The following is a 14,279-nucleotide window of genomic DNA, read 5'->3' as shown; positions in this document are numbered from 1 at the left end:
GTTCAAGCTCTTCTTCCCCCGTTTGCTACTGAGTTCTATTAGCTCCACCCACCTACTTGTCTGTTTACTGCCCTCTGAATCCATTAACATTCTAGCCCACTGAGTTACATTGGGGCAGTTTGGGGAGGCTTTGGCCCCCTTAGAGGGTTTTTTTCCTTCAGATTTTTGTGAAGCCAATGTATCTGCAGGTTACTCCAAGCCTACCTGTACCTCACTCTCACTTGCAGGTGCTCTGGTTATGCGTCCATAAGGATAATAATATTTCCAGCACTTTCAGATAGATATAAGGTAAGTGAATTAGGATAGCCACTAATGGCACAGCGGGGAAGTGACTTGACTAGCAAGCCAGAGGCTGCCTCGCTGGCATGTTTTCCAGACTATGGGAAACACCTATATCAGGCAGCAGTGATATAGGAAGGTGCTGAAAGGCATCATCTCATACTGCGCGGGAGGAGGCAATGGTAAACCCCTCCTGTATTCCACCAAAAAACAACCACAGGGCTCTGTGGTCGCCAAGTTTCAGCACCAACTTGACAGCATACTTTACTTTAAAGGAAGCATGGGCCCATGGGCAATACTTGAGGACCTGGGAAGTCCATAGGTGCAAAAGGATTAAGAAACCATGGTTTAGATCCATATGCGGGAGACCTTACAGGAAGTCCTAAGTAAATAAAGTAAAGTAAGCTAGCATGGATGGGCACAAGGCCTTCTTAGCAGTTGCCCCAGCCCCCAAGATTATGGAATCATTCCTTTTAAAGTACTAAAAATCTGCCTCTATACAAATGTTTAAGAAACACTACAAGGCCCATTTCTTTCTATTCGTGTTTGGGTGCTGTGACTTCTAGGGTAGTTTTAGTACTCCCATGAGAATGATTCAGACTGATAGATTTTCTCTGGAGTAAATCTGCCTTAGGCCTGAAGGCATAGTATAACACTGCTAAAACATAAATACCTGCAACAAGTGCCCTCTATATAGCCAGCACTCTACCAAGTACATTAGCCAATATATCAACATTATCTGACCTGCTGAAGATGACTTACATACCTCTTAAGGGCCTCAAGGAAGTCAAACTTAATTTCTGCAACACACCCACTTGCGGCAACAGTTTGCTGCACGCACATGGGAGTGAGGATAAAGTTGCTTCCTTGCTCCTAGACTGCTAGATCTTCCTATTTAACTGCATACTTAGAAGCTGTTTGAATACTTGACATGTATTGGAAGGTATATCACTAGTTTTCTGTTAAGGTTTTGGAGGCACTAGCTAAAAAATTGTGTATGAAAACAAAACACAATACAGTTTTCAATAGTAGAATAACCTCAGAACGCTTGGATATTTGCAGCTTTCTCCTCAAGCAGCTCGTTTCATTAGGAAGTACTTCCTAAAATTTAACTTAAATCTATCTCCCTATAGTTTACGATCTCTGGCCTGGTGGTAGCAAGCATGATTTGTCCCCTTTGCTAAGCATGGTCCAACCTAGTTTGCATATGAATGGGAAACTACATATGTGAGCACGGTAAGATAGTTCCTTTAGGTGAGGGAGCCACTCTGGGAGGAGCACCTGTATGCTTGCATGCAGGAGGTTGGGCTGAGAGAGATTCCTGCCTGCAACCTTGGAGAAGCCGCTGCTGGTCTGTGCAGACAATATTGAGCTAGATCAGGGCTGCTCAACTTCAGCCCTCCCGCAGCTGTTGGCCTACAATTCCCATAATCCCTGGCTACTGTGGCTGGGGATTGTGTGAGTTGTAGTCCAAAAACAGCTGGGGGTGGGGGGCCCTAAATTGAGCAGGCCTGAGCTAGATGGACCAATGGTCTGACTGGGGTATAAGGCAGCTTCCTATGTTCCTAATGTGACTGACTATTAAGAAGTGATTGTGGCAAGTTTGTTTGACACAAACATCTGATGAGGACAAAAACGTAAAATGCATTATTAGTAAAATGTACCCTGATTATGCTTTTTCCATACCAATATAGTACTATAACGGCACATAATTAAAATGTATTCAGGTTTTATGAACTAGTCATCTAAACCTTTTGATCTAAAATCTAGCTAAACAAAAAAAAAATCAGAAAAATTGCAGGTGAAGTGGAAGGCACAAAAATAACAATGCTGTAGTATCTCAGTCAGAGATAAATATTAGGGAGGTGTAGAGAAACTGTTCAAGGTTTATGCAATTATACAAACAAGCCCAATGCTCCCAACAAATGTATTTCAATTGTTTGTCCCAGCTGGTAAACAGAACTGAAATGGAAGAAGGGGCCACAGCTAGGATCCATAGCATATGGTGCTACAGATAGGCAACCTGAATCCATACCACAATGTTCACTACAAAAGCATTATTTGGCAGCTCTACTGCCAGTTTTTGCCAACATATATGCATTTAAAAGGCACAACAGAAAAAAGTGCATGAGATATACTGTATCCAAGAGCATGCTGTGTCCACGTGCTGACTGAATGGGGTCAGTTACACATCACCATGCAACTTATGTACAACCAATTAGCCAAACTGGAACTGCTTGAACAGAAACAGTCTTAACCAAACAACAGTTAATGGCCCGCACTGCACCACTCCAGAATGCAAACTGGAAAACTCATTTAAGTGTTCTCCTAAGACAAAGAGCCCCTGCACATGGAGAGCTTGCATGTCAGGGAAAAGTTCAGGCTAAAAGAAAAATACTAAATAATGAAAATAATGAATTGCACTTTTCCACATTCAAAGTTGTTCACATGTATTATCTTACTACTAGCTGATGCACACAGAGCATCTGTGCTCTCTTTGGGGCCGGCTGTTCCGCCCCCATCCTGTCCCACTCTCTCCTGCCCCTTCCCTCCTGCCCCTTCCCATTCTCTTTCCCCCTCCCCGCAGCCCCACTCTCGACACAGGCAGGATGCCCCACTCGCCGCTGCCTCTTGCTCTCGTCGGACAGCACTGGCTGCCTCCTCCTCATCCAGCAGCCAAGCGGCCAGCCGAGGCCACCTCCGCCTCCTTACCCCCGCCGCCGTCTCCTTACTTGGGACGGCCTGGCCAGGCCAGGCCACCCCGTCACTGCCTCCCAGCAGCCAGTCAAGGCTGCCTCCTCCTCCTCTACCAGGACGGCCTGGCCAGGCCATTCCACCGCCGTCTTCGCCTCCCAGCAGCCGGCTAGCTGCCTCCTCCTCCTCACCCAGGACAGCCTGGCCAGGCCAGGCCATCCCACCGCCACCTTCTCTGGCCGTTTTGTGCCGGCCCGCTGCCGCCATTTTTTGTTTCCCCTCAACTCTCGCCCAAGCCAGGCCGGAACTCTAGCAACGTGAGAGTTCCACCGCCAAATTCTTAAGGACACACACGCCAGCTAAGAGAAATAAGTATAGAGATACTTCTTACAAAAACCCTGTAAGGTAAAGAAGCATTATTGTCCTTATATTGCAGCTGGGGGCTAAAAAAGAATAGTTGGCCGAAAGCTACCTAATGCATGGCAGGGGCTAGATTTGAACTGGGGACTTTCCAATTTGTAGTTCAACTTCTCCACCTCTGCCATACCAGACCTCAAAAAATGTTTGTCCATGTCATGCTGATATACAGAGTTTCAGGTGTGAGAGTTTCAAACAAGGATATAGCAGTCTGTTGCCAACATCAATTGTTAATAGCACGTTACTGGTTTTTTCATGTGTTTTACTCTCCCAGTAAAAATGTACAGATCCCAGTAACCAATTATAAATTAACTGTCATCAGTTCAGTATTCATTTTGTTTGTTAGAAATCTTCAAACAAAAATACTGAGATTGACAAACTAAGAACAGCAGAATTTTTCACACATAGAGAAAACTTAATAAGGGTTCCATGCTATTTTGATAGCAAAGCTTTCTGAAGAGCATCAGTACATCACTGTACTGAAATAGAAGATTCGAAGTGGCAAAGAACACAGCTGTTCAGTAACCAATCTATGTTTGCTGTAACACAAAACTTTCTGCTCAAGTGATGAGGCCCAGCACTGCAAGAACACAAGAGTCCAGATCCCATCCCAAGACTGGTTTTTTAAAAATGCACTATTACTTGGGCTTACTAATTTGGAAAATGAAAACTGAAACAAGTCATTCTTTATGAAAGACACAGAGAAGTGTAGTGATGAGTTAATGTGGTAGCCATTTAAAAATGTATCCAGTGCTCACTGACCATGTAGTGAACTGGTTATCTACACCCTGATCACGTCCAAGTTAAACGTTCTCTGGCCCTCCAGCTTCCCCAGACTTACAAAAGGCTGCAGGAGCACCATAACATTCTGCTAACAACATGGCTAGAGGCTTTCAGTGACTTACTCTCTGTACAGTTCAAGCTGCCACAGGGTAAGGTTTAAATGACCACCACATAGTAATTGGTTACCTGACCCCACCTTTAAAGAACAACATCTCTGGGTATTGTTGTGATCTCCAGGTCTGGGAACAGCTCTTGATCTCTCACTCAAGCCTCAGAGGGGAAGGGGCTGAGTCACCATATTCATGTTCCTCCTCCAGCCTCCTGAGCACACCAAGAACCAGAAAGGTATTTCCGTCAGCCTTGGCTTGCCTGCCTTGAAATACTCAAAGGCGAGCCTTGCATCCTCTGACTTCCTGTCCTGCCTCCTCCATCATTTCCTGTTGGGGCAAGGTCAGCCAACAGCTCATGTTGCTTTCCCCCCCCCCCCGCCAGGTTTGCTGACTTCACCTACTGTCGTCATGGTGACAGGAGATGCAGCAACTCCTTTGACAGTAATGTTGGAGGGTGAGGCTGGGCTTGGGCCCTGGGCAAGTATCAATATTTCAACACCACTTAAGGCCAGAGTTTATGTTACACTCACCTCAGAAATGCCTCTGAAAATGGCATCCTTTAGGTGTCTGGCCACTTTGCTGCCTAACACACACATAATTACTTACTTCATGAATTGTAGCTTTCATGTTGCAAAATATCCACGCCCCATGTTCTTGGAGGACACTGGTGAGTAGGGTGTGCACAAACTGGTTCAGCGGTCTATTCACAGACCGCCAAACTGATTCGAAAGACCAGTGTACGAGCCAGTTCAAAGGTATGTGTGGGAGTTGCTTTAAGCAGTGGGGAGGGTGGCCTTACCTCCCCCGCCGCATTTCCCCCTCTAGTGCTGCTTCCAAAACCATTGTTGTGGGGCAGCTGTATTCCCTTCCCCCCCCCGGCCGGTCAGTGTCATATTGGAAGTGACAGGTGCGACTGCAACCCTTCATGCTTAAAGAGTGTTTGCTTAAAGCAACCCCTCCCTTCACCCTGGTGTGCAGGGAACCGGTTACAGAACCGGTTCCGTGCACATCCCTACTGGTGAGGGGGCAGGAGAACTCACAATGTAGGGAATAAGTGTAGCTGTACACATTTGGGTCAGTTCTACTTGGGTACTACTGACCCAAATGTGTACAGCTACTGTACTGTATATTGTAAGGGAATAATGTACTGTCTCAGTACAAGGTTCAGCTCAGGTATCACTAGAAGACCTCTTCAGCAACATTCCCATCATGGCAAGTGTAACATGTGCTCCAACCCTTTTCACTTCCATACTTCTACTACTAAAGTCCATGAAATTATACCAGTACAAGTATCCCATCATTTTACAACTTGTTGAAATAATTATTTTTTTATTATTATTATCATCATCATCATTATCATTATCATCATCAACATTTCACGAACCCTGTAGACTTTTTTAATCCAAGCTACAAACACCAAAGTTATGATTAAAAAGTTTACACCTGCAATTAATTCAGAGCCTAATATCAGAGGACTATGTTTATTTATGGGCCATTTATTTATTTATTACACTTATATCCTACTCTTACTCCAAGGAGCCCAGAGTGGTGTACTACATACTTAAGCTTCTCCTCACAACAACCCTGTGAAGTAGGTTAGGCTGAGACACAAGCGACTGGCCCAGAGTCACCCAGCAAGTCTCATGGCTGAATGGGGATTTGAACTTGGGTCTCCCCGGTCCTAGTCCAGCACTCTAACCACTACACCACACTGGCCATCACAATACACAAACTCAACTCAGAAGGCCCTCAATGATATCATTATTGTGGAGGTGGCAAACTTTCTGGAAGACTCCTAACTAAAAAATATGGAAGTCCCTCACCTGCAGAATTACTGCAATTTATTTCTTGCTGTTTTCTGGAAGTAATTCAAGACTCTCTAATTTGAGTTGCCTGGAAGAGATCAGACTTTAGCTATTGAGAGGAGGGGGAGGAGAGGGAAAGTGTTTCAGTTTTAATGTGATTTCAAACACAAGTTCCTCTTTATGCTCTTGACTTGACCCAAGTCCTTGGATCAAATATTCAAAAAATTAAAAAGAGTAAACAAGAGGAGGAGGAGACAGTTTTACTGTATACAGTACAATCTTACTATTAGATAACCGTAAGTACAATCTATCCAAGTTATAAAATAAACTAGGACTCTGAAATCTAATGAGAGTTTTACCCTGGTCCAATTCAGGATACATTATTATTTTTTTATTATTTTATATGTTATATTCCGCTCTTCCTCCAAGGAGCCCAGAGCGGTGTACTTAGGTTTCTCCTCACAACAACCCTGTGAAGCAGGTTAGGCTGAGAGAGAAGTGACTGGCCCAGAGTCACCCAGCTAGTATCATGGGTGAATGGGGATTTGAACTCGGGTCTCCCCGGTCCGGCACTCTAACCACTACACCACGCTGACTCTCATACTCCTCATAACAGGAGTATTGCAAAAATACAGGAAGACCCAAAAAAATTGGTTTGCTAAACACTGGAGGCATAGCCTATTCCTCTTCCATTCCCTCCTTTCTCTCCCTATGACCTTTTATGGCTGAAAACCAGTGATTAACTCCCAAACAAAAGAAGCGAGAGGCTGCAAGCCTCCTGGAAACCATATAGCCCCTAGCCTAGAAGTCATCAGTCTCTTAACTCCAGATATGGCTAAACTGGCTGGTTCCTCTCAAGGCGGAGAAAACGCTCTGCACGTGATCAGAGGCATCTTGTTCTTCATAACAGACTCTGTTCCGCCCTGGCTCCGATTAAGCCCTGCTGAAAACTCCCTGAAGCGGTCTCAGTCTGTCCCCGCTCTCTGTCATCCCGCGTTAGCAAATACGGAGGTAACCCCAGGCCCAAAGAAGTTCAGGAAGCAAAGTCGACACTTACAGCTCCCCGACCAAGAACCTGCTCCTCCGATCCAGCTCAGCCACTCCGGCGCCGCTTCCACGAGGAGTCCCAGCTGGCCCGCCTGGGCTGAGGAGGGAGGAGGGTGAGGAGGAGCCAGCGGCGCAGAGGCAGCATCTCCCAGCAACCTGGACCGGCGGCTCCCCTCGCCGCTCGCACGCAGCAGCCACCCACGGGCTTCCCAGGCGCTCCGAGCCAAAGCGGAAGTCCAAGGAGGGCGGCTCGGAGGAGGCGCATGATTCATCACCGGCTCTTTCTCGGCCCAACAGCCAAAGAAGCCTCGAGGGCAAGGCGCGGCTGCAGAAGCGCCCTCCCAAGACCTCCGGAGGGCTTCAGCGTTGCAAAGCGGCCCCTCCGAGCTTGCCCTGGGGCCTGTGTAAGGCGGAGATCCCTGGAAGAGAGAGCCACCCATCCACCCACCCCGCGCGCTAGTAGGCCCAAATCATGCAACCGCAGTCGGGTCGGGAGCTGCTGTTGATGCATCAGCCCCAGCCCCGCTGTCGGCCTCTCTTCCCCCATAGCGCTTTTCTGGTGTGTGTTGCCATAAGGCGATCGGGTCCCCCAGCCTGGTTGCAGGCAGAGAGCTCCTCTCTCTCTCTCTCTCTCTCCCACCGTCCCGAACCACATCCTGCTTACCTCCCTGCTTGGTGGTGGATCTTCTCTCCCCGAGTCCCGGCACACGCGGTAGCACCTCCTAATTGGTCCCCATGAGGGTGGGGGGAGGGGTGCTGCTGCTGCTGGCAACACAAAGAGAGTCTTCTTCTCTCCCACCAGGCACAGCGAAGCAACCTGCTACAGCTTGCGAAATGCCGGCCCGACCAACACGCTTCTTTTCCACCGCTTCCCCTCCCCGCTTGCTTGAGGCGTTTCTCCACCGCTAACCAGCAGCACTCACACCAGCAGATTCCAATAATGCCCCGGGGGGGGGATTCCTTCCTTCTCGCCCCTCCCTTTCCATATACACGTGTTAAGTTCAGAGCAGCAGAGGGAGTCATCAGATGCATGCACTCGATTTAGAAACTACTACGCTCCGAGGGGGGAGACTGTGCACTCTGTGACATTTGGAGGCTGTAAACAACTCTCCTGCCAAGAAAAGTGTCCCCCAAAAGGACAGGGATACTCGGGCTTCTAGAAGGGGCAAGGCACTAAAATAAGGAGTTTTTTAAAAATAAAATTAATAAATCATTCATAGAGAAACAGGGATTTGGCTTTCATATGGACCAACTCGGGTTTTCAGCCAGCCAAGAATTATGAGGTGTGTATTTGTTTTTTTAAGTTCTGGTTTTATTTTACTTTTGTGATACTTGAAATCTTTTCTTAGAATAGCTTGAGAAAAGAAGATGATGAAGTAATACTGTGTTTCAAAAAAGGAGGGGGAAATTTAAAAAAAATAATGCTTCCCCATCCCAAAGGTTAGGACAGTTTACAAAAATGTTGCATAACTATAGGCAACATGAAAAAATCTCAGAAGAGGCCACCCCCAATATTCAGCCCTTCCTTCCCAGTCCTTAACCTCTCCAAAGTACTCTTCCTCTCCCATTTTCAGTCTTGTTGCTCTTCCTCTTAATCTTGCTTATTGAGACACTGGTTCAATGCCTTGCATATCCAGATAGGTCTAGGAAAGATTCCTTCCTGAAACTTTGGAGAAGCCACTGCCAGCCTAGAAAATACTGAGTTAGATGGACCAGTGGTCTGACTCTGTATAAAACAGCCTCTTATGATGCTCTATGTTTTTGTAGCCCTATTGAGATGTTCCCCAAAAAATAGCCCCCTACACACTTACAAATATGAAAAGATCGGAAATTCCGCCCTAGAACAGCACTCACTCACTCCATTTTGCCCCTCATGGTTACAGGGTGGATGAAGGAAACATCATGACCATAATGGTGGGTACTTCTGTAATTAGCAGCCTGGATCTCCCCAGGCTACCAATCACTGTAGTACTTGCCTTAAACAGTTACAGTGTTTCCCTCTGCAGACAAATGCCACCATGATTAGTGAGGTAGAAGGCATGAGTGATACACCAGGGCAGGATTTCCGACCCTCTTTTGGCACTTGTACATGTGTGCAGGGCTCCCCAACCACATAGGGCTTGTGTGAATGACTGTGTTTCTTTTTAAAAATGAATTTGGGTATAGGCCTACCCAAATGCAGAATACAGATAAGAAATGCACTACTGTATGTGTGCTGTACCCAATGGGCTAGTTCAGATGATATTTATCTACCAGCTCAACTAAACATAAAAAGGACTTTTGAACCACTGAGAGCATACACACCCTACCCTTCTGGCACACTGGGGTGCCTTTTCCTAATTGATTGAGGAGGCATTTTGTCCGAACTACTCCTCTACGTGCACTACAAATATCCCTCACGTGATTAACTATTGGGGTCCTAGGAGGGAACAGGATGCAGTTGCACACAAATCCACAGAAATGACTGTCCCTGCCTGTGAGAACACCGCGAGGGAGGTAGTGGCTGCCCTTAAGTGTTCTGATGCATCAGCAGAGGCCCGGTTCAAGCGCTACTCTGAGTTCCTCAAATGTATGGCCACCTCCATGGAAAGGCTTGCCAACCAGCCACCAGCCTTTCTTCCCCAGCAGCAGCTCTATCTGCACCAGATGCTGGGGCCTGGGCCCTACCTCCCCACACCCCCAGTGCACTCCCTAGCCCTCCCCTCACACAGCAGGGGAAGGTAATTCTCCCCCACCAAGAGCTCACATCAGCTCACACACCCCTGGCCCCATCCCAAGACACTCCATTCTGAGGGATCAGGAGAGTCAGTGGGTGCGGGAAGGGTTAAGCAATCCCTTCTGCCCCTCCGTTCAGCTTTGAAGTTGCCCCTCTTCCCCCTGCATTGCCTCAGGAAGAAAACATGCGGTCAGAAACCCTCTGTTTCCTTTGTCAGGGAGCCAGCGTGGTGTAGTGGCTAGAGTGCTGGACTAGGACAGGGAGACCCAAGTTCAAATCCCAGTTCAGCCATGAAAACTAGCTGGGTGACTCTGGGCCAGTCGCTTCTCTCTCAGCCTAACCTACTTCACAGGGTTGTTCTGAGGAGAAACCTAAGTATGCAGTACACCACTCTGGGCTCTTTGGAGGAAAAGCGGGATATAAAATGTAAAAAATTAATAAACCCATCCTTATTCATCTGCCATCTGTACCACAAGCACAACACACTAGCTCTTGCTTAGTTAATGTGTGTATGTGTCAAACGATGTTTTAAAAAGGTATTTTGAAAGATAGCTGATACAGAAAAAAGGATGCCAGAATGATGAGCCCCAAATTGATGGCTGGCATTCTCTGCAGGGCTACAAAAATGGAAGGAACCCTGTGGAAATACAAACAGACAAGCTTAAGTGCGCTTCAGTCTTTACCCACAGTTGTGTTGCATACAAATCTGTATGTGCATACACTGTACCCTGATTGTGTGTGAATAGGATATGTGCATACAGATCTGTACATGCAGTGAATATAACTTGTGAATAGAGTTTTTGTCTCGCTTCCAAGGGAGCCTTCATACTATTCCATAGTAGAGAAGCTGATGTGTAAACTGTTCTAGCCCTATTATGTTGTACAGTTCCATCAAATGCAGGGTACAGATAGAAATATGTTATTGTGCATACATTCAACATGTGTAAATAACTGTACATAAGTACAAATCTGTACATATGTACTCTGCACACAGATTGCACATGCACTGAATATAACGTGTACATCTTCACGTGTACAACATGGCTTCTGTGAAGACAGAAAATTTGAGAACAATTGCTGTACAACTGTAAGCAGACTCCCTGAAGGTCAAAACAAAAACTGACTCAGGGACAGTTGAGACAATATCTCTCCCCACACCAGCCAGCCCACTCAATTAAAATGGGATGTTTTGGGAGCACATATGCCCTTATGTCTTCCCAGTACATCCTGACGCCCATCGGACGTGTTCTTGTATTGCATGAGGGGACATTTCATCCAAACCACTGCTCTGCATGCAACCAAATCAAATACAAACTAGTAGTAGGGCCACATGTAAAGCAGCAGTTTAGATGTCCTGCTCTCCTATACAATAAAGCAACACACCAAGGGGATGTCATGTCTGGAAGACTTAAGGATGTGTATGCTCTCAATGCATCCCCATTTGGGCCAGTTCAGTGAAGGGAAATATCATCCAAACTAGCCCATAAACTTTGATAAACCACCCTTCCTCTTTTCCCTACCCCTTAAAATTTCCACTAATGAGGCCCTGCTTTGAGTTCTGTCGTACCTGGACTTTTCTGTAGATGACCTTTAGAATGTCCTTTTGGATGTTGGTATGGTGCAAGCTGACTAGGTCAATATTATTGGAGTACTTTTCATTTGGTTTTGTGGTTTTATTATATTTTACTGTGTTTTTATTTGCTTTGTGTGATTTTAATTTTATTGTGAGCCACATTAAGGCATTGGTGATAAGGTAGCATAGATATTTTTTTATAAAATAAAATAGTTAGTTTAAAATTCAATCCTGAATAACATTAACCTTCTGGATATTATAATTTGGCTCTTACATCTGATTCTAAATAAATGTACTTTTAGTGGAATCTTATGTATGTTTACTTTGTATTTTTAGGATTGCAGCTTTAGCACAATATGTCTTTGAATAGAAACACTGGGAGCAAACATGAGGAGAAAGCTACTGCCCTCATGTCCTGTTTGTAAAACCCAGAAGGTAGTCCCATCTGGCTGGCTGGCTATTTATTTATTTAATACATTTATATGTTGCCTATAACAAAAAGTCTCAAGGCAGTTCACAGTTAGAAACTGAATGCTGAACTAGATGGAATGTTGGTCTGATCTAAAAGAGTAATGAGAAGTACCGGTAACTAGTCTTGATGGAATTTTCAAGGACTGGAATGTAACATTGTAGTTCAGCCTTTTTTAATAGACACCACAACTCCAATGTATTTGAGTGGAGGGAGGGGAGGGCCCCCATGTTTTTGAAGTTGGTTCATAACCAAGGTTCTCTCTTCTTCACATTGGCTGCTGAATATATTCTTCAGAAGTTTGACATGCATTAATACATATTCTGTTCTCATTTTGTTTTATTTGTAAACTTTCCAGACTCACATGTGAGAAAGGAAAAAGAAACAGAGTGGTGATCAGAATGCAAGAAAAATTCAAAAGAAAGTCATGTTCAAGAAAATACTTTTTCATACTCCCTTTTCTCAAAGCAGTGGGATGTTCAAATCAAGATAGCCATTAAAAGGTCAGTTCCCTTTGGAGAAGAAAGCCCTGGAGACTCCTGATGACTTTGTACCAATCTGGGTTGGGGTTGTTGTTGTTTTTAAAGCATATGTACAGGTTGAGCAGGTATCCTGGGAGCATAGCTACTACAAGCAAGCACAGGCAGCACCTTTCCCAAAGTAGCTTCAGGTCCCTAAAGCCAACCTCTTCCCATGAAAATTCAGAATACGTCTGTCAAAACTCCTCAAACCACTCCAGAGTCGGACCAGGCAAATGCTTTCAGGCTTTACCTCTTGAGGACAGGTGTTTGGGTAAATAATACCAAATCACTATTCTTGTTTGGGAGGTGTACATGTGATGATTGCATTTTATCCTCAAAACAAGGCTGTGGGAGCATTAAATAAGGCTAAAAGTGAATGACTGGCCCAAGGTCATTCCAAGAGCTTCATAGGAATGTTATACTGAGTCAGACTACTGATCTATCTAGCTCAGTATCATTTACATTGACTGGCAGTGACTCTTCAAGGTTTCAGGTAGGAGTCTTTCCCAGCCCTACCTGGAGATGACAGGGGTTGAACCTGGGACCTTCTACATGCAAAGCAGATGCTCTACCACTGCTCTATGGCCTCATCCCCATTCATGGCTAAGCAGAAATCTGAACCCAGCCCTCCTAAGTCTAGGGCCAGCATACATCATATAGGCTCTAATGATCCTAGCCTCAATCCTGCGCACACTTCCCTGGAAGTAAACCCCTTCATGGTGAAACATACATCATAGTGAAACATACATAGACTGTGATAAGACTGTGATTGTGCTGCACATTCATTGGAGCACTATTACTAATTACAGTATACACAGCATAATGCCCTTTTATGATACAGTGTGTCTGACAACAAAAATGAGGCTAATTTTGAGTTAATATAAGGCTAATTAATTCATTCCTAAATGTTGGTGTCGTCTGTGTGTGGTGTGGCCTTCCTGTACACCTGCTACACCTCTAGGATGTAATGTTTGGCTCATGATGTAAAGTTTGTATGAACACATCCATTTTAAGTGATAACCCCAATTGCTACAATTCTTCAATTCAAAAAAGGTATGAAATGTCACAGAAGTTTGTTTGTTTGTTTGTTTGTTGCTTAATTCTATTTCTATACCTTCCAAAAATGGCTCAGGGCGGTTTACACAGAGAAATAATAAATAAATAAGATGGATCCCTGTCCCCAAAGGGCTCATAATCTAAAAAGAAACATAAGATAGACACCAGCAACAGTCACTGGGGATATGTGCTCTGGATTAAAAAATTCATATGGGCAAGCACATAAATATTATTTCTGCATCCAAGAGATTTTCAGACTTCTCTTGCACTAGCATATATATCAACTGGTGAAGCTATAATTTATCTGAAGATGCTGGTCTGGTTCAGACAATCATCTAAATCATGGTTAATTATTGTGAATGAACCTGGCTTGCTGTGAGTTTGCGTGTTTGTTTCTCTTCATTTACATGCCAGAGGAGAAGTGAAAGCTTTCACTTCAGAATAAAATAAAGATCTTAGTGGTGATCCAGTATCCTTCACAACATGAGCTTTGTGTCTGTGCAGTAGTCCCCGCGAAAGGATTTTTAAGCTCCTTGAAGCACTCTGAAGCTCTGTCCTTTGCGAGTTAGCAAACTCACTGCCTTAAGAATCAATGTCCCCTTCACTATCTTCTATCCCAATAAAGTGGTTATGAGAACGGGCCCAGCCTTCTTACCTAAAATGGTCTCAGACTTCCATATTAACCAGGATATCATCCTCCCAACCTTCTTTATGAACCCTATTTCGCCCCTGGAATGCTTTCTCCGTTCCTTGGATGTCCGCAGAGCCCTCCTCTTCTACATGGACAGAACTAAAGACTTTAGAAAGTC

At 45.0% G+C, this 14,279-nt stretch overlaps 1 protein-coding gene and 1 long non-coding RNA gene across 6 annotated transcripts in view; one reads left to right on the top strand and one right to left on the bottom strand.

The window, feature by feature from the left end:
- GPD2 (glycerol-3-phosphate dehydrogenase 2) overlaps positions 1–7,935 on the bottom strand; it is a 128,589-nt gene extending 120,654 nt beyond the window's left edge. The window contains exon 1 of one of the 5 annotated variants that reach the window (XM_053283230.1): positions 7,800–7,935. Coding sequence is in view for 1 of the 5 variants with exons in the window: in XM_053283228.1 (XP_053139203.1) it covers positions 4,370–4,385 (16 nt within the window). In the remaining 4 variants the exon portion in view is untranslated. Of the gene's footprint in view, positions 1–4,369; positions 4,578–7,145; positions 7,293–7,799 lie in introns of those variants that run through there. The other 4 variants (XM_053283233.1, XM_053283231.1, XM_053283232.1 and 1 more) reach the window with 4 other exon arrangements.
- A 188-nt stretch (positions 7,936–8,123) lies between these two features.
- On the top strand, positions 8,124–13,585 carry LOC128339403 (uncharacterized). The gene is made up of 2 exons (XR_008313026.1): positions 8,124–8,418; positions 12,252–13,585. It is a non-coding gene; the product is annotated as an uncharacterized LOC128339403 (long non-coding RNA).
- The last annotated feature ends 694 nt before the right edge of the window (positions 13,586–14,279 follow it).

This window comes from Hemicordylus capensis, chromosome 1, assembly GCF_027244095.1.
Source record: "Hemicordylus capensis ecotype Gifberg chromosome 1, rHemCap1.1.pri, whole genome shotgun sequence".
NCBI classification, from domain to species: domain Eukaryota; kingdom Metazoa; phylum Chordata; class Lepidosauria; order Squamata; family Cordylidae; genus Hemicordylus; species Hemicordylus capensis.
Note: the sequence above shows the minus strand (reverse complement) of the source record. Positions and strands in the feature narration are given on the sequence as shown.